Source organism: Mesocricetus auratus, unplaced genomic scaffold (genome assembly GCF_017639785.1).
Source record: "Mesocricetus auratus isolate SY011 unplaced genomic scaffold, BCM_Maur_2.0 Super-Scaffold_100042, whole genome shotgun sequence".
NCBI classification, from domain to species: domain Eukaryota; kingdom Metazoa; phylum Chordata; class Mammalia; order Rodentia; family Cricetidae; genus Mesocricetus; species Mesocricetus auratus.
Window position 1 is genome coordinate 5,439,725 of NW_024429219.1, and position 27,337 is coordinate 5,467,061.

At 47.4% G+C, this 27,337-nt stretch overlaps 2 protein-coding genes across 4 annotated transcripts in view; one reads left to right on the forward strand and one right to left on the reverse strand.

Annotated features, from left to right (window-relative positions):
* LOC121135752 overlaps positions 1-26,199 on the forward strand; it is a 41,178-nt gene extending 14,979 nt beyond the window's left edge. Inside the window, exon 2 of the mRNA XM_040734891.1 lies at positions 24,801-26,199. Coding sequence (XP_040590825.1) covers positions 25,206-25,871 — 666 coding nt within the window. The 5' untranslated portion in view covers positions 24,801-25,205 and the 3' untranslated portion in view covers positions 25,872-26,199. The remainder of the gene's footprint in view (positions 1-24,800) is intronic.
* Positions 1,391-15,724, reverse strand: Errfi1 (ERBB receptor feedback inhibitor 1). 3 transcript variants are annotated; one of them, XM_013120018.3, is made up of 4 exons: positions 15,454-15,724; positions 4,908-5,102; positions 4,727-4,803; positions 1,391-3,920 (listed from the first exon to the last, which is right to left on the reverse strand). In XM_013120018.3, exons 2-4 carry the CDS (start codon positions 5,027-5,029, stop codon positions 2,737-2,739), a joined length of 1,383 nt encoding a protein of 460 aa, XP_012975472.1. In that variant the 5' UTR covers positions 5,030-5,102; positions 15,454-15,724; the 3' UTR covers positions 1,391-2,736. The 3 variants fall into 3 exon arrangements, with proteins under 3 accessions (XP_012975472.1, XP_005079346.1, XP_040590824.1); XM_005079289.4 differs by lacking the exon at positions 15,454-15,724 and adding an exon at positions 14,359-14,506; XM_040734890.1 differs by lacking the exon at positions 15,454-15,724 and adding an exon at positions 13,993-14,228.
* Positions 26,200-27,337: the final 1,138 nt, after the last annotated feature.

Below are 27,337 nucleotides of genomic sequence, written 5' to 3' on the forward strand. Positions count from 1 at the left end.
TTCTCTGGCCAGGAAAAACTGAGAAAAGCATATTCCCAGAAGTTCAAAGAAAAACACACAAATAAGGAAGGAAACTGAGTGGGAACTAATGTTAAGTACCCATGGCTCTGGGTGCCAGGCAGGGCTCGGCACTAAGGACAGGGGAGGCCCCAGAGTCCCTGCTTGCAAGAGCTCCGGCCTGCTTTGGAAAGGGCGGGTGTGTGCACAGATTGCCTCCATAGTCCGGAGCCTGCCTGTCACCCCCAGAACTTTCAAAGCCTTGTGACTCTCTATTCCCTGTTGCCACCCTGGTATCAGTTCTGGGCTGTGACCTGCAGCTTTTAGTGCCCCTGCTAATTTCACTGCTCTTGGAACACTACAGCCACTGTCACCTCTGCTAAAAGAAACCACATCGCGTTCCCCTCCCACTTAGGGCCCTTTGAGTGGCACCCACTGCCCTTTCCATCTGTCATACAGCCTTCTCCTGCCCGTGGCCTTCAGCTTCTGGCCCATGCCCAGCTCCTTCCTGCTTCCCGGCCTTACAGACTGGCCTTCGTCTGATGATGTACCTTCTAATGTCACTTACCTCCGACTCTCCACATAACTTCCAGGGGCAGGATGCCCTTCAGCAGCCTCTTGACACTTCTGATCTATGGCTGTGAATTCTGGCGGGGAGGGGGTTGGGAGAGGCTCTCTTCTTCCCGGACCCCACATGCGGCTGCTGTTACAAGGGTTACCAAAAGAACTCCCAAGCCAGGGTGACACCCGGCACACGGGGTTACCCAGCTCTGCCGGAGGCCCCTGGCAGATGGGGCAGTCTGCCGTGTTCTCTGTGAGGCCTGAGCAGTGGGGAGTCCTCTAAAGGTTTCAAGCAACAAGTGAAGCTCGGAAAGGGCCCAGTGTGACCCCAACTTAGTCCTGGAGCTCAGAGAGTGAGTGAGATGGAGTCCGGTGCTGCACGCTCGCTGCTCAGATTACTGTTACAGTAGCGCCACAATCAAGCTCACTGAATTGTTCTGGGCAAAAACTAACAGCTTGGCTTTCCCACAGGTTCATTTCTGTTCTTTTCTTGGGACAGGGGCTCATGTGGCCCAGGTAAACCTTAAATGCTGTATGTAACCAAAGATGACCTTGAACTCTTGATCCTCCAGCCCTGACTCCCGGATGCCGGGCTTAAGGGCATGTGCTACCATGGTTTGTGCATGCTAGGCAAGCGCTCCAACAACTGAGCCAAGCTCTCAGCCCCCAGACATGTTTACAGTACCCAAGTAAGTTGCTCAAATTGTCATTTAGAAATCTACAATAAGTTTCAACATGCATTAACTTCAAAGACTGTTTGTCATGCCTTAAAAATAAGATTTATCAGTTGCTTGAGACATAAGAGTTTACACAAGACACATTATCAACGGTGTCATAAATAAGTAATATAACTTTATTAAAATGAAAAGACAATATTCAAAATAATGCAACAAAATGAATAAATCCTTTGTCCAATACTGTACACACAGTGCAGAGCTCAGTGCATTTCTCTAAAGCATGTTTTAACCTTCATTTAGTTCACACTAACATACAGTAAGCTGTAAATAGCTCAAATAATGTCATTCAGCAGTTTCAACTCAACAGCCTGTTGGGACATGGCAGCAGTGCCCCTCTGCGAGCAAGCACCTTTCCTTTGTGCTCATCTGTACTAGACAAACGCATCAGAGGATATGAAAAGTTGAACAAAGCTGCGTGTCCCACTGAGTCCCAGGGCAGTGAAGCAGCCAGCTGTGAGCTTCCCAAGCGGGAGATGCTGAAGTGACCTCTGGCATTAAGACGCTCTGTGCTATTGGTCAGAAGTGTTTCACTTAAGAAGCAAACAATCCCCAGGAAATACTGAACAGGAACCAGCAACACAAGGCCAGCTTGTGTTGTACTTGTTTATTAAGTCTAAAAAACAAAACAAAACAAAAACATACCACACATCCCCACATAGCTAATTGCTGCATTAATCTATAAAACTCGCATCCCCAACACTGACCCGACCAGTACGATGCCATCGTACTTTCTTGAAAGCCTCTTGCTACGCCAGGCCATTGCAGTGGACGGGGAGAAGCAGGTACAGCAATGGTAAGTTATTCACCAATCCCGTCAGTTTTCAAGACATGACAAGCACACAGGCGATAACATGGTCCAGAAACCGCTGTCCTCCGCAACAAGACAAAACCCCAGAGGCGGAAGTAGTCAGCCATAGATTGATTTCCACAAGATGGTCCAGGCCTGGTGAAGAACACACCCTGTCCTGTATGGCGAAGACTGCTGGGGGCGGGGGTGGGCACACAAACCTAACAATTTATAAGTTGATCTAAAAATACTGCTTTCTTCCATTGCTCAATTTTCACGCTATCAGGAGCTGTTTCTCCAGCCTGGTTTTCCTTACCCTGAATATATATTACTCTAAGATAGTGACTAATTGGTTATCCTGCAGCTATGGCCTATGGTTACATCGCACATTTACACATAGGTATATAATGTAGTCAAATGTAAAAGTTTTCCCGTTCTCCCCGCCCCTCCAGCACATCTTTAAATTATACTTTTTCTCCTATGCTGGTGAGTCAGGGACCCCCAGCTAACAGCACCTCACGACTGCTCTAAGCCGGTATCACTAAGACAGAGTCCAACTTCATTCTGCAATCTGACATTGTTCTAGGAACCTCAAACTGGAAAATTGGGAGCCATCCGCTCCAAGTAACTTCAGCTGAACCGTGACCCCCTAAGTTACGGAGAAACCACGTAGGACAAGTGTTTGCGCTTCGAGTGACCACCCACGTCCACTTTCATCCTGGAGGCCAGCTTTTCTGTGGCAGAGGTCACACCACAGGCTGCAGGGAATGGCTGAATTGGGGGGCTTGGGTTTGCTTCTTCTGCTTCCCTAAAATACTTTTCGTATTTGTCTAGGTACGGCGGTCTCTCAGGTAGTAGGTAATAATGCGTTGAACTAACCTTCTTCCCATTTTCAATAATGGGCAGGATGCAGGGAACCTTGCTGGCAGACCCTTCGCTGCTCTGTCTTTGCAGGGCTTTGCTGCTGACATACTTGGGGTCAGGGGCAAAGCTCTGTGTTGGGGGCATGACCCCATTGAGGTAAGACGGAAGGCTTTTAGGACTCGGGGTACGGGAGTTACTCCGTGACAAAGGTTCTCTCGGGGGGACTTTGGGAGGCCTGTCTTCATCACTGTATGTGTTGGAGGTCACTTCTGCTGACCACCTTCTGTAGTCTGGCTTGGCTGGCCTAGGAGGTATAGGAACCCTGGGAGGGACCTCGGGTTTGTCTTCATCTGAGCTGGGAGAAGCTCTGTGTGTGTAGCTAGATATCCGGATGGCTGGCTTGTTAAAGGAGCCAGCCGGTCCTGAGTGAGACCGCCTCAGTCTGCGATGGCTCTGAGGTGGGGGAGGATTTGGATCTGGAACAGCTCTGTTCTGGTCAGCTGCACAGCTGAGATCTGCTACAGACACAGTTGGGGTGTCAAAATACGCATAGTTGATCTGTCCGCACCCACGGAAGCTTCGTCTGCCAGGAACGTCGGACTTGAAGTCAGAAGGGGCACAGTCTTCTAAAAGGAAGTCCTTGTCTGAGCTGGTTAGAAATTCTACCTCACAGTCGGCCTCGTCCAGAGACGGGTCTGCAGAGACGGGCAACGGTGGGAGCGGCCGAGAACCCCGATCGCAGACAGTCGCACCGGGGAAGGGGGAAGGGCAGCTTTTGATGGGTGTAAGTGGAGGAGTGGGCGTGCAGACCCCATTCACCGAGAGTTTCTTAAAGCCATACACAACCTGATCCTCTTCTCGATGTCCAGAGCTGTCACTTGGGGGGATGATAAGAGGGTGCAAGCTCGATTTTGGAGACCGGCCATATTCTGCAAAGAAGTGGCCACTCGCCGGAGCAGACCGAGAAGTACACCCTGAAAGGAACGAACAAGCGACTGAGGGCGGTGCTACTCTTTGTCCTTCACCTCATGAGAGCCCAGGACCCCCCGCTCCAGGCCCTGCCCCAGTCAGGGAACACCTGACTGCTGTAACCCCGAGGACACCCATGCAACCACCACAGGTATAATTAGAGCCGGAGTAGGGGAACACACGTGATGTGGTTCAAAGAACAAATTATCTCTGCCATCTCCCTTGGACATGTGCTCGGCATACACCCACACACCCAGACAAGTTTTGTGACGTGCGCAAAATCCACAGAAGATGAACAGCGTATAATTTACATGAGTACCATGTTACACCAGGTTTGCCACTTAAGACATGCCAGGCATGAGTGAGATAAGGCGAGGCGAGGCCCTTCCTGCCAGCATATCGTATTTGAACGAATGGACTCACTTGCAATGCGTTCACCTGATAAGAAGCTCTTGACAAAAATCTAAGGAACATGATGTCCACATTAAAATAACTGCAGTTTTCTAGCTCTGATTACCACATGTGCTAATTGCACCTACTGCTCTCAAGTTAGTACTAGGAATACACAAGACACACCGCGCAGAGTTGCATCACACCTGAGAGCAAATGCATTCTTGAGTTAGAAAAGTCACATTTCAGGGTTCTCTCTCTATAATCAGTGACCTGGGGCACAGGTAGCGAGACTGAGGAAGTGCTCTGAGGAAGCTGCGCCACTAGGTGTCAGGCTGTTGTTGGAAAGTGACTCGGTTCCCTCCTCTAAAACACACTGCTTGAGGACAAGGCAGAGTTGCTCAGCGGGCTTCATACATACCGAGACTTGTTAGGTGCTCCTGAGTGGAGGAGTTCAGACTGTAGGCCATGGCTATCGGATCGATGTTTATAAAGTTACTGAAAGCACAGGAAAACACCACGGTTACGCGCAAGTACAACGTCAGCCTCTGTGGCTGCAGTCTCGGGGATGCCGAGAACATGGGCATCACACCCCGACTCACCTGTCACACTCCCTGCGGCTGCCCCAGCAGCTCCTCATACCCCCCAAGGCCTGGCCATTGTGCAGAAACCCAGTTTTTAATGGGACTCGAATATCCTGAGCAGCCACTCCTGCTGTTGACATTGTGCCTTACTCTGCGAGTCTTCGAATCTGTGCAGCCCAGGGGCTTTTTAAGTCAGCCAGTAGCTTTCATTCCCTGGGGAAACCAAGAAGAAATAAGAGAACAGTCAAAATAATTCAGATACAGTATAGTCTATATATTGCAGCATAAGTAGGCTAGTATTAGAGATGAGGGAGATGGAAAAGTTTGGTTACAGACTTTCTAGTTCTTCTCATGAGGATACTTAAAATGTACGCAGCAAAATAATTGTTTTTGTAAATGCTAACCTGACACTTGAAGCATTTTTCACAGAATAAGAATCCATTGCCAGAAAAGCCAACCATTGCTACAGAGTTTACCAGTTGCACAACAAATCACCATCGCTTTCCCAAGCCACAAAGCTCCCTCCAGCCCACTAACCCAACCTTCTACGACATGCCTTCTATGGCAGGAAGCACAGTAGATCCCACCCGTTTTCCCAAGCTAAGAAAGGAATTTTAAACCAGGCATGGTGGTATGTGGCTGCAATCCTAGTACTTGGGAAACTGAGGCAGGAGCATGGTAGGCTCAAGCCCACCTGGGACTACATAGAAAGATCCGCCTACTGTCGCCCACCCTCAGGGAAAAAAACCAGAACAGTAATTTTAGAAAATACTGTGTTTCAGATGCTGAGCTAACAGTCACTAATGCCCACATTAAGAGATTCTCTACCTACCTGCCCCGTAACCCAACCCTGATTTGAACTCTGTATTTCAGGGGTGGTCACAGAAGATACACTCCCCAGTGACACATGAAGATTCTAATTTCAATTATCTTGTAAAAACCAAGTTCTGCAAGATTACCAGCGGCAGTGTCGACGCTGGAGCTAACTCCCTCCCTCCCTTTCAAAGACAAACTTAAGGGACATTCTTCACATTCTCCTTTGGGCAATGCCAGTAACTCATGTCCTGTTCCCCTGAGGCATGGGTTACAAAGGCAAATAGATTTCTTAAACTGGTAGCCCCTCAACTTTAGGAGCCCCTTTTATCGGATGTTATAGGTCTGAAGTTTACTATTATTTGATTCAGTACTTTGCAGACACAGAAAAGTACCGACCTCTGTTGTCTTCAGATATCACATGCACTCAGGAGGCTCGGCCATAGACCGATGTGAGTTGTCGACTGCCCAGAGCACAGGCCCCTTGAGCTCTCCACACCCTGACTACACCTTTCTGCCACTGAATATCTGCACACCACTAAGTGCTGACTCTGTAAGACAAATCTGCTGGCTGGAGGGGCCACACAGACGGCTCCCTTCTACCATTATTATTAAATCGCTCGGCAACTAGACATTATTTACAAATATCAGGCCTAATGAACTGGGACTCAGAACAAGGGGCTGTTTGTCCTACTACCTTAACCACAGGTACCTGGCTCAATGAGTGAGTGTTTGCTATGGACTGAATATGAAGGCATTCTCCTTCTTCAAGCTAACACTCTAAAAACTACTCCATAGATGTTTACAAAGCCAGCTGTTTCAATGAGGAGACAGTGATTTTATGACAGGCTTACAACATTATTTCAATGGGTCAAACCTTAGTCTTTTAAAACCAGTCTCTCCAAGATACATGAAAAAGAAAATAATCCACCACTTAAGAAACCTCATTAATGGTAGTTTTTTGAGTCTTGGTTTTCAGATTACTGAAATGAAGCAGATGTTATTTACCATAAGGTAATAATTAAAAAACACACATTTTAAGGAAGGCTAGCAGCCTCTCCCTGTGTGTGTTTATCCAGGGTTTACCAGGCATTTTCTGAACATTCACGAGCACCTAGAGACCACAGGGAGAGGATCTGTGGTAATCTGGAAATGAAAGGCGAGACCGGAGGAAGAGTGTGGTGTTTAAGTAGTTTGAGAGTAGTTTGAAGATGGCTCCTCCCGATTACAAGCCAAGGCTGCGGGGGATTCTGCAGGCCCAGCCCCCACCTGTCGGCAGGCCAACATGTACTACTAGTAATCACTGTGTCAGCCTAACGCCATCTACATCTTAGCTTTCAACAGAACGGTTGTGTAACTATCGCCTCTGCTCAAGTTGCTTTGGAATTCTAAACTTACATTTCAGTGGTCACTTAAAATTATTTATATGTTCTAGAAAAAGTTATTTTTTATTCATTGTTTCCATCACCTACTTGTTAGCTTTCTTAAGGAAAAAATTTTTTTAGTATAAAAAGAATTGTGTTCACTAAGCCAGCTCACTTCTGACCACAATAGTGTCTTTGTGTATTCATAGAGGGTGACCTGCCTCTAAATCTCAATGGGGAATTGTGAATGGGCCATGTTATGAAACTACCCCAACTTCCTACTTGCTTGCATGGCAGAAGCAAGGAGGGCAATATAACTGCCGTGTTCTCATCTTTTGGAAAATAACTTCAGGCTGTAAAACCCCAAAGAACAACATGCCACAGGTTTATGGTTTACACTCTCTCCTCTCTCTCTCTCCCTCTCTCAAACTGAGGTTAGAACATCACCTGAAAGTCTGCTACCTCTCCTAGAAAACAAAACTAGTATTCAGGCTGTATACTCCTGATGGGGGCACAGAGATCAACCTGGCCAAATAAATTTAAACTAAGAAATAAAGCAAAACACATTGCTCAGTGAAATGTGACTCATGCTGCAATGTTTCAAATTTCATTCAAGTCCTTATAGCTGTAGAGTCTACTCTAGCTTTCAACCCATGAGGAAAATAACTGCCATTCTATGAATATCAACACCTAAAAGTACAAGATGATATCCTGCTATGAAATCCAAGAGCAACCAAGTGAATGTTGGTTGTTCCGGGTGGCACAGTATAGACCAGGACCCAAATAATCTTGGGCATGACATAACTTACACAATCTTGAAACAATTTAATATTCTTAGTGAGGCAAAATACAGTTAAATACAAATTCCTCATTTCTGTTAGAGCACCTTTTTTTTTTAACTTTAAAATCTTATTTATTCTTAAAATCATTTAATTCATTTCTGTGGCTTCAGCTCCACAGACAGTTCCTAAATAGGTTAAGTGCAACCTGGCTTCAACTTTGCATTTCTTACTGTCTGGTGATTATCTTTCCACTTGGATGGGCCTCTGGCATCTTACAGGCTCCGAACCCAATTCCTTCTGTCTCTTAACTCTCAGCCCTCCCCTTTCTGGTCCAGGAGGATCACATTTCCTGAGGTTCCACTGTGAGTCTGAGTCAGACCACCTCCCTACAGTCTCCACACTTTCTCAAGCCTCGTTCCCTACTGACTCCAGTTGGCCTTCAATCTGAAAATACTTAAACCACAGTACAACCAACAAGATCAATACTCCTCAATCGCCAGACACCCCGTAAAGAACCCATAAAAACCTCTAACAGCTCCCTGCCTGACACAAAAGATCTCATGCGAGGCCTTACTTATCCTACTCACTTTCCGGCTTCCGCTGCCCACTGCTTATGCTTTAAGGGTAGCTCTTCTCACCCTGAGCTCCTTCAATGGCCCCTCCCTTTACTAAAAGCCAGACCCACGTCTCTGTTCAGCTGTTCTGTGCTGAGCCCAGGTTCCCCCCTTACCCTCCAAAGCCAGGATCAGTGCCTGACCGCCCCCCCCAGATCTCGGTATATTTACTTGAATAAATATTAAGTGAACATTGAGAAAACAACTATCTCATACTTTAAAATGTAATTACACGAGATTTTCCCCCAGGACATAAGAAGAGAGGAGCTAAGAGGAAAAGCAAAAAAAAAAAAAAAATTGTTACAGGATCAAATTAGCATTACTGGAGTGATGAGATGGCCAGTAATAATCTAATACATTTAGAATATCCTAAACTCACTTCTCAAATCTAAAGCGGGCAGTGTGTTGGCTGAGTAAAACTGTAATCATCAACGGCTACTAGCTTGCTAGTAAAACTTGAGGCAGTAAAAACAAATTTTACCTTCTCTTACATACCATTCCTGTGGACTGCAATCCATCTACCTGGCTCTTGTTGCTACTTTATTACTTTCTTTTAAAAACAGTCACGTTATACCAACAGCACACTGCACTCGGCTTTCTAAGGTGAACTCGCATGCCTTTGTCTTGAAAACATTCGCTTTGAAACTGTTTAACACACAAAGCCAGGCTACCTTAAGGCAGTAACCTAGATATGCTTACCTTGCCATGAGATCTCACTAATATATCTCAGGAGCAATCCACAAGAGGAGGAGGGGCACATTTTTGTCTTACAACTCACCCAGTTCTGCCCAGTGCTTCCTCATTTAAGAGTGTGATGTAATTTCCTTCTTTCATTCTGGTTCTGGAACCTGATTTATGTTTATTCGGAATGATAATTGGTCTTTTCAGTCACATTTAACAATCACCTACCTGCCTACTTCTAGAACCAGGGAAGACATAAAATAACTATGTAACAAAAATCTATCAAGAGAAACCGATCAGACACTTGATGCAAGCTACCACTGTCTGCGTTTACATCTGATCACCTCTGAGAGAAAATGGAAATCAGTTTTATTGGCTGTTTTATGGACCTTTATTGATAATGAGAAAAAACGACAGCATTCCTGTAGTTATGCAGGGTCTAAAATCATAGAATGTGTCATACTTCTGATCAACTGGCTGTACATGGTGGCCATGTATCTCCCTGGTTATGGAAGTGGTTCTGAAGGTAACTGCTAAATGCAGCCTCTGCTTTCCCTCAATGAGACGGGGGTGTAACCGGCATTTACTGAAAGCAGGAGGACAATCTGCACAGATATTTCAAAGCCAAGGCCTGAACTCAAAGCTCTTTGGATTTCATTGTAAAAGCTAGGATCTGGAGATAGGGAAAGAAAGGTAGCAAGCTAAGAAAATTTCTTTGTTATGTGCTTACTGTGAAAAGGCAGAAGTGGTCTTTATATTAGACGCATGAATGACTTTTTAGATAAAATGCAACTATGCTACTCCTACATAGAATCAAGTATGTGTGACAGCTTCGGCAAACATTAAGATGCTGTTCGAAAAGATGAAATGAAGATTTGTGTGTTTTCAACCCCATTCCTCAGAAGACCTAAATGTATATACCCCACATATTCTGGCCCATTTAGAGGTGGTGAAAATGGAGGCCACAAGGAAAATAATTTGTATCCAGATCGTCAAGATAAAAAATCAAAGGATAGGCCTTTTTCAGAAAACTCCTAGCTAAGTACTTTAAGAAGTAGTAAGCTAACAAAACACCCATCTACCATAATCAATGGCCTTGTAATTGAGTTTGTCCCTCAGGATTGTAGGGCAATGAGGGCAGCAGCAATGCATTGTTTTGTCCTTGGTACTTTTCCTACAGAGCACAACAATCGACAGTGCCATCCACAAACATAGGCGAGCACACACAGGATGGATGGATATTATGCCTTTCTGACATAAGTGACACATTGTACCTGTGAAAGATCTGTGGATTCTGTCGTAATCTTAATGACAATGAGCACAATAGTCTAATGATGGGAAGTGAGCCTTTAAAACTTCAAGTTTACTTAACAAGCATTTAAATCACCCAGTGGGCAGTTCCAGATCGGTAAACCCAGTGCACAGGCGTTGCTAATAGGACACTGCCTGTCAGGAGGTTGTCGGTGTTTTGTCTTTGCACCAGTCCTGTAAGGTGGGTGCCTTACCATCACCACTCTCAGTTATAGCTGAGGACCCCTGGAACGAACGCCGTCCATCTCAAGTCTGGTGAGCCAGTGACGCCAAGGCTGACTCCTGGGAGCCTGGACTCAAAAGTTCAGACTTTTGATTATCCCACAGACTCTTTTCTAGTATCCCAGGCTCTCAAACCGATGGGCTAAAAATGACTTAAGATACACACTTGACTCAGGGTAAGGCACATTTTTGGAGGGATTCTATTTGGTAACAGTGTTTCCTTGGGTAAACTGTAGTCTATGAACAGTCCAATTTCGTTTCCTCAAATTTCCCTTCTAAAAAAGTCACCAATTATATATTTGGCCCAGATATGTAAAATGGGCAGATTAAGGTATGATTAACCTGGGGCCACTTGAAGTAATTTTTTTGATGGTCTTTATCTTTTCTGTTACAATGATGCCCTGCAATGGACGCTTGTTGTATATAGTATTAGATGTGGCACAGGTTTGTCCTTACTTGTAAAAGGGCTACTACATATATCCAGTAGACTTCCTTTTAATACTTTCATAGCACAGACCCCACCGATGCCATTATAACTCAGTCCTATCACAAAACCTGGAATTCAGTACCAGAATTCTTTGATCTGTAAAGCACTGTACAAATTAGAAAGCACTTTCTTTTTTTTTTCTTTTTGGTTTTTCTAGACAAGGTTTCTCTGTATTGTTTTGGAGGCTGTCCTGGAACTCACTTTGTAGACCAGGCTGGCCTTGAACTCAGAGATCCGCCTGCCTCTGCCTCCCGAGTGCTGGGATTAAAGGCGTGCACCACCAATGCCCAGCAGAAAGTGCTTTCTCATACATTATCTCACTTGATCCCCACAGCATCCCTCTAAGAGGAGGCAGGGTTTATAATCTCCATCTTGCTAACGAGGAAATGTAGTGAGCTGAAACACCTTGCCATGAGCAAAACAGGCTATCTGGGCTATCCGGCGCTGTAAGCTAGCTAGCATTTCCTCACTGCACTTTCACCACGTCTCCTTTCTGTGGCCTCATCCTTGCTTCTCCTAACACTCCGGCTTCCCTAAAAAACACGATGACACCATTCAAAGGAAGGGTAGTTAAGACCTGCCTGTTGGTAACTGCCAAGACAGGACTGGTACTCAACTTTCTTCCGGTCATATCCTTAGCACACACACACTGAAAGCTTCTTCTAGATTAGATACTGCATTAGATGAAGAAAAACGGTTGCTGCCCGATGGAGACCCCCCCCTAACGGAGAGGGGTAATAGACCATTTCAGACAGTGATAACTCTCAAAGGGAGGAATAGAGCATAGGGACGGGGTCAGCGGAGGTCTCACCAGACAGGTGACTTTCAGAACTGATTTCTTAAAGGTCGGAAGAGAGCCATGAAAATAATGAGGTAGGAAAAGAACTTTCCATGTGGAGGAAGAGTCTGTAACTAGTGAAGTTTCTTCTTAGCTATGAGTTAGTATGAGCTTCTGAATAGTAACTCCCAGTCCTTACCACTCACTGAGGCCTGAAAGACCAGTCATTTTGTAATACCCCTGCCCCCCAGTTTTATGTTATAAAATAGACTAAAGTATCAATGAAGACTACAAAGCTCACCTTTGAAACCTGAATCCCACACTAACTTTTTCTCCACACCAATCCTGTTAAGCTAGTAATTTACATTTTGGACTCTGAAGCTCACCAGTTTTCTCCACTTTGGTTGAAACTGTGTGAGTGATGTCAGCATCACAACTGGATTGCACTTGTTCATTAGCAGCCTTCAGAAAGCATGGCCAACACCTGCTACGTGCATCCTGAAAATGGGGTACCAGCTCATATTTATGGAGATTAAGAGTGGCCGCCTCGTAGTGGGAGCCAACGACATTCAAATTCCAGGAATTACCCTGGGCACCACCTTCCCCTCCTCCCCTCCCCTTTCTAAAGCTTGATGGTATGCTGACAATCAGGTCAGTTGCAGGCATGTTAGATTGCACCTATAATTTAGGGAACTTGCTTTTAAAAGCTACTATTAGCACGAGCAGAAAGGTAGTAGTACCTACTACAACTTTGGAGAAGTGGCAATAAAGTGTTCCATAAAAACAGAAAAACAAAAAACAGCACAAGACTACGACATAATTAAGTCACACAAATGGCTCAAAAGTATCTATTGTGAGCCTAAAGTAGGAAATCCAACCCGTTAAAAGTCAGTAATTCTACTTTTCAAAAAATACGTAATTCAGACATTTCATAGCAGCCATTAAAAAAAGAACAACAGACTTTCTTCCCAAGCGTTCTCAGTGCTTGAGCCAAGCCTGTTGAGCCTTAAAATGTAAGACATTACTTCCCTGCATTTATTTACCAACACCAGCTATGTGCAAGGCTGTGTAAAATAAAAGCTACTCAAGGCAGAGTGCCGGCCCTTGAGGACTTCATCAACTAATTTATCTGCCAAGATCTAGACTTACAGTTCAAGATTTTCACCACTTATCAGCAAATGTCCACCAGAACCCAGGTGAGAAAGTGGAGGCAATAATAGTGTCCAGTCCCTGTTCTGTTCTGTTCTGTTGTTTTAAATCCTCGTGTATTTCCTTCAAACCTTCTACTATCCAGAAAGGAATGGATCGATAACAATCAGCCATAATTGGCAGGTTAGTTAAGAAACCAGCTTATTATTTTTGTCTTTATAAAATTTGCCCTTTTGCTGATATGGGTATTTAGAAGACTATCTCTGGTTTCTTACTTGAGCAAAGCCTGCCTTAACACTCCATGATCGCATACACGTTTTAAGAAAGGTTTTTAAAAAGCCAAGGGGCAGAAACAGTGAACTCTGATGTCCCAGTGTCGACAGACACGGCTCCACTACACCCGTACAGACTTCAGATAGTTTAAAACTGCAGAATCCTTTTTTCCCCCTTTCCCCAGGAGGTTAAAAAAAAAAAAAAGGCAATTTATACCTCACCTTTCTTCACCCCTGACAGTTGCCTGGAAACCAGTCTTGCCCTACCTGTGTCGCGGGTGTAGCTCCCGTCACATCTCTGTTAAAGCTACAGCCTCTATTCTGACTACACTTAAGTTTATGACTAACAATCTATTCACATTTTTATCAGGCAGGAGACTGGTTTCTTTCAAGCAGTGATGAAACCCTAATAAAGAGCGAGGAAGCACCCAGCTAGCACCACCAATCACGGTTAATTTGAACAAAGATACGATATACGTATAAATGCGCGATTGACCCGTCCCACGCTGCAGTTTCACTGCTCCTGTAACATCTAATTCATTGAAGGCAAGGAGAGCCACGCTCCTGGGGACGAAAAGGCCAGGGAACCGCTCGGATGAATTAAAAAAAAAAAAAAAAAAAGGCAATGACCTTCGTCGCCGAGTCGGACTGCGGACTCAAAACTGGTCCCGACTAGGGACCAGCAACCTTGGAGCCCGCCACAGCGTCTCGCCGGAGCTTTCTGGGCCGGACCGAGGGGTGCTGCGGGGTGAGAGCGAAGACGGAGGGGGCCCCCTAGCAGCCCCCGGCCGCAGAAAGACCCTGCAGCCGCCGCTCCGGGGCCCCGGGCTGGGGAGACGTGTCGTGCGCGCGCGGGTGCATGGCCCCGGCGGGAAGCCGAGAGCGCCCCGGCCCATCCCGCGCACCTCCCCTGAAAGCAGCGCAGCCGCCGCCCCGGGTCCAGCCCGCTCGCCCGCCCGCTCGCCCTCCCTCCCCGACACCCGCCAGGCCCCTTACCCCCGGGGAGCGGGGCCCCGCGGCGCCCTCCCGCGCATGTCCGTTCCGGCTGGCTCAGCGCCGCGGGCTCCGGGGCCCGAGCATCGCGCAGGCGCCCGGCCGCTCTCTCGCCGTGTCTTCTTTTTTCTCTCTCTCTTTTGCTCGCTCGTTAGGCTTGCTGGTGCTGGTGCTTGCGCTCGCTCGCTCGCTCGCTCGCCCGCCGCCCGCCCGCTCGCCCTCCCGCTCAAACACCACGCAACCCGCACTCCCCGCCTAGCACCCGGCCGCAGCCGCCGCCGAGGACGCCGCCCGCATATATAGGCTGAGCCGGCAGCGTGACGTCGACGCTCGCGGCCCCGCCTACTCCCGCGCGGCCAATCGGAGCGGGCAGCTGCTTAAAGGGGCAACGCCGCGACCGAAGCGTCCGTGTGGGCCCCCGCCGGGCGTCTCCCGGCGGCCTCGTCTCCCGAGGGGGCGTTTCTGGCTGGGCTGCCTCCGTGCGAGCGAGCTGCCGAGCCTCAAGGACACTGACTTTCCTCCCCCTCCCTCCCCCAGGGGGCTGTGTGCAGCCCTGGTTTCCAGCCCCGGGGGAGGAAGTGGCGCGGAAGGAAGCCACCCTCCTGGGGGAGGGGGGAGGGGGCGTGCAGGGCAGGGGCTCGGGATGGAGAGGAGCACCCCGAGGTATCCCTAACGAGGGACAGGCGAGGACCCCGTGGGTTGCTGTGCGGGAGAGCTGAGGGATCATGCAGCCGGGGATGGAGGCGGAGGGCGACGCATGAAGTGGCAGAGAACCGGGGGGAGAGCGGGGGACAGCCCGAGGGACAGCGAGGGGCCGCGGGGAGCAGGGTAAGCCGCTGCAGGACAGAGAGGGTGGCTACACGGGTGATTGAGGGACAGTGTGGGGGAGCGAGGGGACAGTACAGGAAGGTGGAAGACGCTGTGACAGGAGAGACTGCCAGGGGCGGCCGGCCGTGCTCTGTGGGCAGGATCGGGGAGGCCTCACTCCACACTCCCCTGCCCCTGGCCTGGGGGTGCAAAGCTAGGCTGAACTTGGGGCGCCTCCCTCAAACCTGCCCCCCCTCGCCGCCCGCCGCTCTCCTGGCCTTTTTGGTTTACCTGTCCGACTTCTGCTGTTCTCCATGTCTCTTGGCCCCAGGGTAGCCGCTGATGCCCAAGGACAAAACGCCATCAAGTCTGCAGGGAGGAGGTTTCTTGGGGGCAGAAATCCGGTGATGCAACTTAGGTTTATAGTTTAACCGTAAAATAAATAATACAACGATAAACCAAGCGTTGTTAAAGAAAAAAAGCAAACAGACTGAAGCCCTCCAGTTGGAACTAGTACAAATTTCCCTAATGGTGTTCCACAGAGTAGAGGCCACAGACCTGTGGCTGACCCCTGTGGACTGCAAAGAGCCCTTCTTGAACTTCAGCAAGAATGCCTGATAGTTATATGCTTAGCACTACCTAATTGGGCCCGTTTAACATATGGAATGAGGCTCTGGCCTCGTTATCTGGTTAACTATTAACTTCATGCCCCGTGAAATGATTTGCCCTTTCCAGCACTGACTTGCATTCTTTTCAATTTAACTCAAAGGCCCAATTTTAGATTCAAGGCCTTAAACACCAGATTTTTTTTAAAAAAGAAAAGGAAAATCTGAAGTATTCCTTGGCCGGTTTTCTGCGGCAGGTTAGTGAAATGCTAGAATGCCGCCCTCCTCTTTCTGATGGCTCTACAGGGGCTGGTGGGTGGTCGTTTTTCACACCCATTCTTCTAGAAGTTCAGATCTCCCATCTTTTTATTGGCTTCCACAAAGTAAGTATTTTTATCTTAACGGAAATTAGTCATTGCCAAATTAACTAGATATTTATTATTTGCTTGCTTATTTAGGTTTCGAGACAGGTTACCCTGTAGCCCAGTCTTGGCTAGAACTCACGGTGTAGCTCAGGTTAAACTCAAATGTTAGTATTCAGGCGTTCGTACTGGCCTGCCCTTAGGGTTCTGACAGGATAAGCTCTCAGCTGCAGCCACTAAGAGCACTGCCTGTGCTATTCACTACATTCCCTTCTAAAAGGGTCCTGTCTGCTCTCTCTCTCTCTCTCTCTCTCTCTCTCTCTCTCTCTCTCTCTCTCTCTCTCTCTCTCTCTCTCTCTCTCTCTCTCTCTCTCTCTCTCTCTCCCCCTCTGTCTGTCCCCCCAGTTCCTCTCCCCTGCTTTTCCTGTTTCAGAGGCCAGTCTCCCCCCTTTCCCCCTTTTATGATCCCTTTCCCTAATAAAACAAAACAAAACAAAAACCCTCTGCTTGAACCCTGTCCCACGGTGTCTTTGTCTTGCACACCACTTAAAAAAATTTGTAATGTCAAATGTGGTGATCCTTCAGCCTCCAGAGTGTGTTGAGATTTACAGTCATGAAGTCACCACATCCAGCTTGACTAGGCTTTGAAAGTCACACATGGCATATGCATGGTTGACCCATCTGCTCTCCTTCCTCGCCCCCTTTTCTCTCTCCCCACCCGTGTGTGTGTGTGTGTGTGTGTGTGTGTGTGTGTGTGTGTGTGTGTGTGTTTAAATGATCTACCTGAACACTGTCTTTTCAGACCTCACAGGACAGTGCTTACTGAATGGAGCCTTCATTGTGGTCCGGTTTCATCCAAAAAGAACTGCAGTTACTCTATTTCTGGTCACACAATACAGTTGTAATTTGTGCTCTAGCCTTATTGGCACACTTTTATTATTCCTCTATTCATAAACCAGTGATAATTGCCACAGCAACCCTGGAGCACACCCCTTCTGTAGAGAAAAGCATCAGCAGGATACCCAGTCTACCCGTGTGAGCTGTGGAATGTGCTGATGTTTTGGTAAGTTACATTTTTAAAAGAAGTCACAGCCGGGTGTTGGTGGCACATGCCTTTAAATCCCAGCACTCGGGAGGCAGAGGCAGGTGGATCTCAGTGAGTTCGAGGCCAGCCTGGTCTACAGAGTGAGTCCCAGGACAACCTCCAAAGCAATATAGAGAAACCCTGTCTCAAAAAAAAAAAACCCACAAAAATCGTTTTTAGTACTACATGAATAACCTGGCTTTTCTATTTGGATTTACTTTACTCTTGCAAAAATAAACATTTAGCTTACATTTTCTTTTTTTGGGGGGAGGCAATTGGAACTTCTACTTCCCTGATTTTGGCTCATAATTATTCATATAATGAAACTTTCTCAGCTGTGGAGGAACTATGTGAGAAAACCTATACTCCAAAGTAGGCTGCTTAATCGTATTTCACAATAACACTGATATGCCAAAAGTAATGGAGAATAGTTTGAGAAGAGTTTGGAGTGAAATGCTAAGCCACGTGAAGTGACAATGACATATCGGTCGATTGTTGTCCATTGACCTTTAACAGTTCAAACACCAGAGCAGAGAGTTAGAGGAAATATTCTTTTCTAACTTGTTTGAAGTCGTTTCCTTTTTAAAGGCTTTCAAAGTTGGTTAGATTTGAGACCATTCCTCAGGAGTTTTTACTAGCTGGTTTCTTTTTTTTTTTTTTTTTCGAGACAGGGTTTCTCTGTGGCTTTGGAGGCTGTCCTGGAACTCGTTGGTAGTCCAGGCTGGCCTCGAACTCACTGAGATCCGCCTGCCTCTGCCTCCCGAGTGCTGGGATTAAAGGCATGCGCCACCAAAGCCCGGTTTAGCTGGTTTCTTTTAAAGCAAAACTTAAATAGATGTCTTTGTTTTTTCAAGACAGGGTTTCAATACAGGGTTTCTCTGTGTAGCTTTGGAGGCTGTCCTGGCACTCTCTCTGTAGACCAGGATGGCCTCAAACTCACTGAGATCCGCCTGCCTCTGCTTCCCAAGTGCTGGGATTAAAGGTGTGCGTCACCAACGCCCGGCAAATAGATGTCTTAAAGCATTCGTCTTATGTCATGTTGTCCCAGTTTGCCATTCTGTACCACACTTTTTTAGCCGCTCTGGAACAAGAACAAGGCTGAGGTTCTAGAAACCTGAGACTCAAGGTGGCACTTTCCCTCTGTTCTCTCAAAGGAATCCCACATGTAAGGCCTGAGCAAATGTACGTTTATGTTGTTGCTCTTGGAAACCTATAAAAGACTACACACATTTTTGTGTTTATTCTTCTTGATTATAAGTGTTTTGTGTACTTTGTTTAAAAAGAAATACTTTTGCCGGGCGTTGGTGGCGCACGCCTTTAATCCCAGCACTCGGGAGGCAGAGGCAGGCGGATCTCTGTGAGTTCGAGGCCAGCCTGGTCTACAAGAGCTAGTTCCAGGACAGCCTCCAAAGCCACAGAGAAACCTTGTCTCGAAAAACCTAAATAAATAAATAAATAAATAAATAAATAAATAAATAAAAAATAAGAAGAAATACTTAAAAGAGAAACACTTTTTGCATTACCTCATCAATCATAGGGCCTTTGTTTCTCTCAATACACAGGGTATATCAGAACTCTTCACTAGTCTGTAGATAAGTGCAATAAAAATACATGAACAGTGGGAAATTTACATTTCCTAGAGGTCGTTTGCTTACTGTACCACACCGTTGGGAATAGCCACACACACACACACACACACACACACACCTCTGCAGCAAACTCCTTGGATTACTTTAAAGCCTGTAGAAGAACCTGAGATTCAGGCTGTCCAGATGGCTCAGCCTGTAAAGGTTCTCGGGGCCAGGCCTGGTGACCAGAGTTGGATCTCTGGGACTCACATGGGGGAAGGAGAGCCAAGTCCTTCAAGTTGCCCTCTGACCTCCATGCATGCACGCACACATAAGTGACTAAATGCTATTTTTGAAAAGTTTAAGAGGGCCTGGGAAGGAACTGAAAGGGAGGGAATGGGGTGGACTCGATCAAAGTACACTATAGCCGTGTATAAAATTCTCAAACAATTAAAAAGAGTAAGAACCCTGAGATTTATTCACAAGGAGCTACTGCACCACAGCAGAGGGTTCCGCCGAACTTTGGACTTTAACTGCCATATGGAAAGTAACACAAAAAAATGTTTGCAACATTACTGGTTTTTCCTTCTGTAATTCAGAATATTGCTGTCTTTTCTAGATTTTTCTCTTTAAAAGGGTTACACACACACACACCACACCACACACACACACACACCATACCACACACACATACCACACTCACCACACTCACACACACACACACACACACACACACACACACACACACGGGTTGGGGTGATTTGTAGCCTGTGAGAATGTGTGTGCTTGCTGTGTTAGAATTTTCTAGTCTGTTGTTTTAGGGGAAGAAACTGACTTCTTTCCCTCAGAATGGAAACAGGCTCTAGCTATCATGTGTTTTTAATTGAGTCACCTTTGATGTATATAAGGCTCCCTTAACAAACACTGTGTTTCTAATTCCAGCCCCATCTCCAGAATTCATAACTTTAAGAAGTTTTTTTATCATCCTATGGATTAATTCATTTACATTGATTACCTAGATGTTTTTTAGATAGTTTTTTTCCCCAAGTTTCTTTTAAACGTTTTTCACATTTAAGCATTTTACGTGGAGTAGACACTGTATTTCCTATTAGCTGGCCAGTAGGGTGTGCTCTAGTCCCTTGCCAAATTAAGTAATTAAAATATTAATGTAAACACTGCATTAAGAGATTTCAGAAACTTAATTTACTTCTTTATGACTACTAAACTATGTAGGGTGTGTCTCTATAGACGCAGGTCACTCGTGCATACACAGCACATGTGGAAAGATAAATTAGGTTATTAAATAGGGAATGCTTGATCAGCTTACTTCTTTGGCTTAGCCCTAAAATAATTGGGTATTTTCTTTTATTCTGAGAAAAGAAGAATAAAGAAAGTGGTACAAAAGCCAGGTATGATGGTGCGTGCTTGTAACCTAGCAACCAGGAGGCTGAGACAAGAGGGTGGAAAGTCCCAAGTGTCCTGGGCTGCATAGTGAGACTCTGTCTCAAACAAACAGAAAGAAAAGAAAGAAAGAAAGAAACAAAGAGGGACGGAGGGAGGGGGAGGGAGGGAAGGAGGAAAGGAGGAAGGAAGGAAGGGAGGGAGGGAGGGAGGGAGGGAGGGAGGAGGGAGGAAGGGAGGAAGGAAGAAAGGCAGGAAGCAAAGCAGCAGCTGAGAGTACAGCCTGGAACCCGAGGGATTGTGCTTGAAGCCTTACTTGGCCCCTCCCCAGCACTGACTGTATGTCTTTGGGCAAATTATTTAATCTCTGGTGTTTAGTAACCTGGAAATAAGAGCTGTTCTTAAACAGTCGGGCTATTTGTCAAACAGATTAGCATGGAAAGCATGTAGAAGACAGTTTGGAGCCAATTAGTGGTCAATAAACGTTACTTTTTATGTTACTGGTTGTATTGTTACTCTCATTGTTATTGTTGCCTATTCTTTGAGAGGTGATTAAACACCTTTCACAGTAAAATTCCCCAATTCTCGATTGTTATCTACACCTGATACAATCTGTGGAAGAGGTGGTTTCATTGCCTCCCAACAATGTAAGTGACTCATAGGATGTCCTCCCCGACTGCAGTAGGAAACTTTAAGACAGAAAAGCATGCATCACAGTGAAGCCCCAGGTCCCCGGCTTCCCTCCCAGTGGCCCAAAGGCAAGGTGGGAAGTGGCTGTGAAAATTCTGTAGGTGGCTGGGCGGTGGTGGCGCACGCCTTTAATCCCAGCACTCGGGAGGCAGAGGCAGGCGGATCTCTGTGAGTTTGAAGCCGGGCTGGACGGACAGCCTCCAAAACAATACAGAGAAACCCTGTCTCATAAAAGAAAGAAAGAAAGAAAGAAAAGTCTGTAGGTGACCCTGAGCTCGAACTCTTGCACAAGCACGAGCACGCGTCCCTTCCAAGAAAACAGATTTCATCCACGCAGAAGCCTAAAGCCACCCCCCCCCCTCACAGCCCTGTATATGAATGGGATGTGAGGACAATGGGTATGCTGGATGACTGGATATTAGTGTGGATACATTTCCATATGTATGTTTATAAATATAAACACACACACACACATGCACGCACACACCATGTCACAGCACTGTAAATCTGACTAGATTAATGAAATGACCTCCTTCCTCACCCCCCCCCAGTCCTCTCATCTTTACTAAACCGTTTCCTTTGAGAAGTTAGTGAACCCTCCTCTACCGTGCTCTTGCTCATGAGGGGCTGGAGGAAATCCACCTTCCAGCACCCCAGTGGGAGAAAGAGCTGCTTCAACAGGCGGGCGTGACTGCTGGTTCTCACGGAAGAGCTAAGTTTAAGTTAGGAACAGGGAGGTGGGGGCGTGATGAGTCAAAGCGGGGGAGTCTGCTGTGTTGGTGGCCCATGGCAACCCTTGGATGTCCAACAGAAGAGCTTGTGAGCACTGGCGAGTTTAGTCTTCAAAACACTCATTCACTCAGGTCAAATTTAGCAAGCTGCTCCCCACCAGCCAATCCCTGCCTTAGCACCGGGTACACCGGGAAACAGAGTGGGTATGATCTTTGGCCCATGACACTTGGTCTAATGGGAGAGGAGGAGGGTGACAGACAACTGACAGGTGTGTCGGTCCTTGTGCTAGCACGGCAGGCGACGGGAGAGCCCTGCTGAGGCCTGGATGATGTGTGAGAAGAGGTGTTCTAGATGAAAAGCCTGAAGAGAGGAGCATGGGGCGGTGGGATAGCAGAGGACTCACCTGGAACCGCAGGTGCCTTCCGTGTGAATTGATAGAGTGTGAGGGAAGGTGGTGGCGGCGGCCAGAAAGGGGTGAGATGAGGAGGTTCTAGAAACACAGATTCTGGGCTTCTGTATGGATTTGGAAGTCACAGGCCTTCACGATAGCTTGCGCAGAAGGGACAGATTTGGGAATATAAGAAAACCAACTCTGTTAACAAACTCTGCCTGCTGCATCAGGAAACACACCAGGACTTCCAAGGGTGACCATGGCTCTCTCCACTGATAGTTGTGGAGTACCTGTCATAGGCGTTTCTGATGGTTGTACCTTTTCAAAGTCATTTGAGTTTTCTGGTGGCTTCTCCTTTTTCCTTTAATGATTTCGAATGGTTCCGCCCTGCCTCGTTAACTAGAGTGGAGGACACCGATAAACACTAGTGCTTCTATAACCCTTTAGTACATAGCGCCACCTCGGTCACAGGCATAGGGTTAAATCATAGAGCAGGAGATGAACAACAACTTAATTGACCTAAAATGCAAAGGAAAAGCCAGGCAGCGGTGTCACGCACCTTTAATCCCGGCACTCATGAGGCAAAGGCAGGCAGATCTCTGAGTTTGAGGCCAGCCTGGTCTACAGAGTGAGTTCCAGGACAGCCAGGGCTACAGAGAAACCTGTCTCAAAAAAAAAACAAAAACAAAAAACAAAAACAAAACAAAAATGAAAACAGAAAAACAGCCAGGTGGTGGTGGCGCACACCTTTAATCCCAGCGCTCGGGAGGCAGAGGCAGGCGGATCTCTGTGAGTTGGAGGCCAGCCTGGTCTACAGAGTGAGTTTCAGGACAGCTTCCAAAACAATACAGAGATACCCTGTCTCCAACCCCCCCAAAAAACAGAAAAACAAACAAAACCCCCAAAACAGCAGCAGCAACAACAACAAAAAACGAAGGAAAGTTCTCTGGAGAAGTGCAAGAGATTCTACATCCTTATAAAGGTTTCAAGGACCAGATAGTTCTTGGAAGCGCTCTAAAGTAGGGAAATAATCACAGACAGAGAAAGCTTTATCCCGAACCCTCAATCAGCGATCCGAAGCACGATGAAAAGCTGGCCCATTAATAGGACAACTGGCCAAATAGAAAATGGAATGCCTATTCATAGTCTCACAAAGCTTTTATAAATAGGATGAATGTCCTTACTTGCGGATTAGGAATAATAACTAATAATAGCTAACACTTTGTAACATTTACTTAGAACTGGCCATGATGTAAGCCTCTAGATAAATTAACTTCCCATGCTGTTGTACCCAGTATGGGATGGGGGGAGGGTTAGCCAAGTCCTGTCAGGATTTTAATTTGCTAGTAACAGAACCCCCTCATAAATAACAAAGGCGTTCAGTGGGTCGGCACGAGAAGCTTGCAGGTAAAGCTGAAGGCTCTCTAGCCGGGTCTTCCCGTTAGGCTGGCCAGGCATGGGCTTCCTTTTAAGATAATCTTGGTGGCGTAATGCCTTACAGAACACCCTGATGCCCTCCAACCAAATATATAACAGAGCCTAGTTTGTGGTTTGAATAAAATCTGAGTCTCACTGCTCCAAATCAAAGGCCAGGGAAATGCAGTCTCCCATTGGCCAAATCTGGAGCCAAGAAGGCAGTTCTGTGATAGGTCAAGCCTGAGCACCCAGCTTCGGGGCGGGCAGCGATAAGAGCTCCAACTGAGGGAGTGTGGCAGTGAAGGGACAATTGTCTCCTGGGGTAAGACTCAGGCGTGCCTAAACTTTTGACATCGAAACACCGTGTCATCTGGAGAACCACACAATCAAGTAAGCAAAACTGAAAACTGTAAAAGATAAATCTCCACGTTTTAAGTGAGCTGATGGTGTTGGGCTGTGTTCACAGCTGTCTTTGGCTCCATGTGGCCCCCAAGCTATAGGATGGATAAGCTTAGTAGGCAAAAAGAGAAGAAATACATGGGGTTAGGATAAGCAAATGTCCCCTGTAACTGGCTTGTTATCAACAGCATTGACCACAGTTGGCTTATGGATGTCTTGTTTTCTCTCTGTGACATCAGGGCAAGGGGTGGAGACATTTTGAATAGATCGGTGGGACAGATATTCTGGCACTCGGGAGTCACAGAATGCTAAGTGTTACATAGCTCAGATGGAAAGGTATCCTGGAGCTCAGGAGCCAAGGACCACCCCAGGCCTCAGTAAGCAGAGCAGCTTACAGCCCTGCCTCAGGGAAAGACTTCCTCAGTGTATTTGCTCTGCTCCAGCAGAAGAGGGTCTTCCAGCTGGGGATGTTTGCCCAGTGTAGCAATTTTGCTCCAGCAGAGGTTTCCCCGGGCGAAGTTGCTACAGTTCAGCTCTGAGAGTGGAGAGCCCAGAGCAACAACTCCGCTCTGCCAGGGGAAGGTTTCCCCTGCAGAAGTGTTACAGCCCTGCTCGCTCTGCTCTGCCCAGGGTTGTCTCTGCGCCGCAGCAAAAGAAGGTCTTCACCGCAAGCTCATCAAGGGGTTTATTGGGAGGGAAGAAGCCAAGAGAGTGGCTGCCCTCTGTCATAGGAGCAGAGGACAGCTGGGTAGCGTGAACAGCTCTGCCCAGGGTGTGTTTCTTTGGCTCTGCCCAGGGTGTGTTTCTTTGGCTGGCCCCTTTTCCCCTACAGGGCGTTTCACACCTTTTTGGTGCCTCTCCTCCATCCCATCCTCCCGTCCTCCAGAGCCCCTGCCTGTGTGCCTCAATGCCACCATCTTTGAGCATACTGATTTGCTTGTTTAGACACCTCATTCAATTTCTAAATGTTTAATTGCGTCCTCTACACAGATTGCACAAAAATCCAACTGCACCTTGATTGTCTCTGCTGACCTTGGGCCACGTTTCTGGTTTTTCCCACTTGGGTGCTTTGCTCTACATGTTTGCTGCAGTCTCTGGGATGGAGGTCATCATGGTGGACATCAGAGAAGGGAGGGAGGGGACGACAAGCTGTGACCACAGGCCTCCACCAAGGCATCGGCTGACTCTGGAACCCTCTGAAACAGGAAGTGCGCCTCAGAGTTGTTCCTTCGACCCGACTGACCAGTCACTCCTCTAGCTTGCTCTCGGCAGGAAAAGCAGCCTCAGACAAGGCAGTCTTCCTCAGCTGAGGCAACAGTCAGCAAAGGCTGGAAGCTGACAGTTAGGGGCCCTTTTTTGGCCCGGAGCCCTCCAAACTTGGGGCCTGAGGCTTGTATGCCTCAGGAGAGAATCTGCAGGCTCCATCTGCAGGCTTCCGGAGCACCGCCCTGCATCTCCTGGAGCACTGCCCTGCATCTTCTGGAGCACCGCCCTGCATCTCCTGGAGCACCGCCCTGCATCTCCTGGAGCACCGCCCTGCAGTTCCTGGAGCACCGCCCTGCATCTCCTGGAGCACTGCCCTGCATCTCCTGGAGCACCGCCCTGCATCTCCTGGAGCACCGCCCTGCATCTCCTGGAGCACCGCCCTGCATCTCCTGGAGCACCGCCCTGCAGTTCCTGGAGCACCGCCCTGCATCTCCTGGAGCACTGCCCTGCATCTTCTGGAGCACCGCCCTGCAGTTCCTGGAGCACCGCCCTGCATCTCCTGGAGCACCGCCCTGCATCTCCTGGAGCACCGCCCTGCATCTCCTGGAGCACCGCCCTGCATCTCCTGGAGCACCGCCCTGCAGTTCCTGGAGCACCGCCCTGCAGTTCCTGGAGCACCGCCCTGCAGTTGCTGGAGCACCACCCTGCAGTTGCTGGAGCACCGCCCTGCAGTTCCTGGAGCACCGCCCTGCAGTTCCTGGAGCACCGCCCTGCAGCTCCCATCTGCTGGAGAGTGTGTTGACTGTACTTAGGAATTCTGAAACTGTTGTTGATGAGGTCTATCTGCGGTTGTGAAGGTAGCTTGGGGAGAGAGTTAAACTATCCTGCACGAAGCCCATGGGTTTGATCTGCCTTACTACAGCAGCAGCAGCAGCAACACAGAAAGCATTAAATCTCCTGAATCCAACATTTTGTTATTATGTAGTAAGCCCTGATTCCAGTAAATAACTTTTACCTTGGAATCTATTTTGCTTGGTATTTCCTTTTATTCTTTGGAGACAGGGCTTTCACTGTGTGGCTCTGACTGGCCTGGGACTCACTGTGTAGACCAGGCTGGCCTCAAATTCACAGGAATCAGCCTGCCCCTGCTTCCCAAGTGCTAGCACTAAAGTTATGCACCATGGCTGGCTTTCGCCCTTTTCTTTTATCAAAATTTATTTCTTTATTGCATTTTGTGAGTGTCTTAGTTTCTTTTCTATTGCCATGACAAAACACCATGACCAAAGCAACTTGCAGAAGAAAGCATTTTAGTGGGAACTTGGTCACAGTTTCGGAAGGAGAATCCATGAGCCTCACGGCAGGGGCAAGGCGGTAAGCAGGCAGTCAGTGTGCTGGAAAAGCAGCTGAGAGATTATACCTGAGAGGGGAGAGAGAGAGAGAGAGAGAGAGAGAGAGAGAGAGAGAGAGAGAGAGAGAGAGAGAGAGAGAGAGAGAGGAGGGGAGGGGGGAAGGGGGAAGGGGAGATGGGAGAGAGAGAGAGAGAGAGAGAGAGAGAGAGAGAGAGAGGACAGTGAAGCTCAGGCTTTTGAAACCTCGAAGTCCACTCCCAGTGACACACATCCATCCTCCAACAATGCTGGGCCTCCCAGCCCTTCCCAAACAGTTCCACAACTGGGAACAAAACACTCACTTGTGTGAGCCTATGAGACTCATTCTCATTCACGTCACCATGACAAGTGTCTTGCTTGCCTGCATGTGTGTATGTACCCTGCATGCATGCCTAGTGTTCTTAGAGGTCAGAAGAAGGCACTGGATACCCCCCACCCCCCCACACAACTGGATTTACAGGTAGTTATGAGCTGCCATGTGGGGGGGGGGGAATGAACCCAGACCCTCGGAAAGAATAAGTATTCTCAACCACTGAGACAGGGCTCCAGACCTCTCATCTTCAAGTGTGTGTGTGTGTGTGTGTGTGTGTGTGTGTGTGTGTGTGTGTTCCTCCACGGACCTTTAAAAATGTCGTTCTACAAGCTTCTAATAGCATCAAGATTGGTGAAAATTTAGACATGATTCTATTTGTCTTTTTCTTATGGATGTCAAACATTTTTCTCTCTGCTGTACATGGCAATTTATTCATAGCAGGTCTATGGAAGTTGTTTTTATTCTGAAGATTACTGTGTTTTATAAGATTTTTTTTAGTCATTATTGCAATTGCCTTTCCTCCTGTAATTTGATTAAATGAGTATCAGGTCCCCTCTCCCCCCCTTTTTTTTGAGACAGGATTTCTCTGTGAAACAGTCTTGGATGTCCTGGAACTGACT

Coding starts and splice junctions, on each gene's coding strand:
- Errfi1 (XM_013120018.3), bottom strand. CDS start 5,029: ATGTCAACAGCAGGAGTGGCTGCTCAGGATATTCGAGTCCCATTAAAA. Junction 4,804..4,907: donor AGCCGCAGGGAGTGTGACAG/GTGAGTCGGGGT, acceptor CTGTGCTTTCAG/TAACTTTATAAACATCGATC. Junction 3,921..4,726: donor GGAGCACCTAACAAGTCTCG/GTATGTATGAAG, acceptor CGTTCCTTTCAG/GGTGTACTTCTCGGTCTGCT.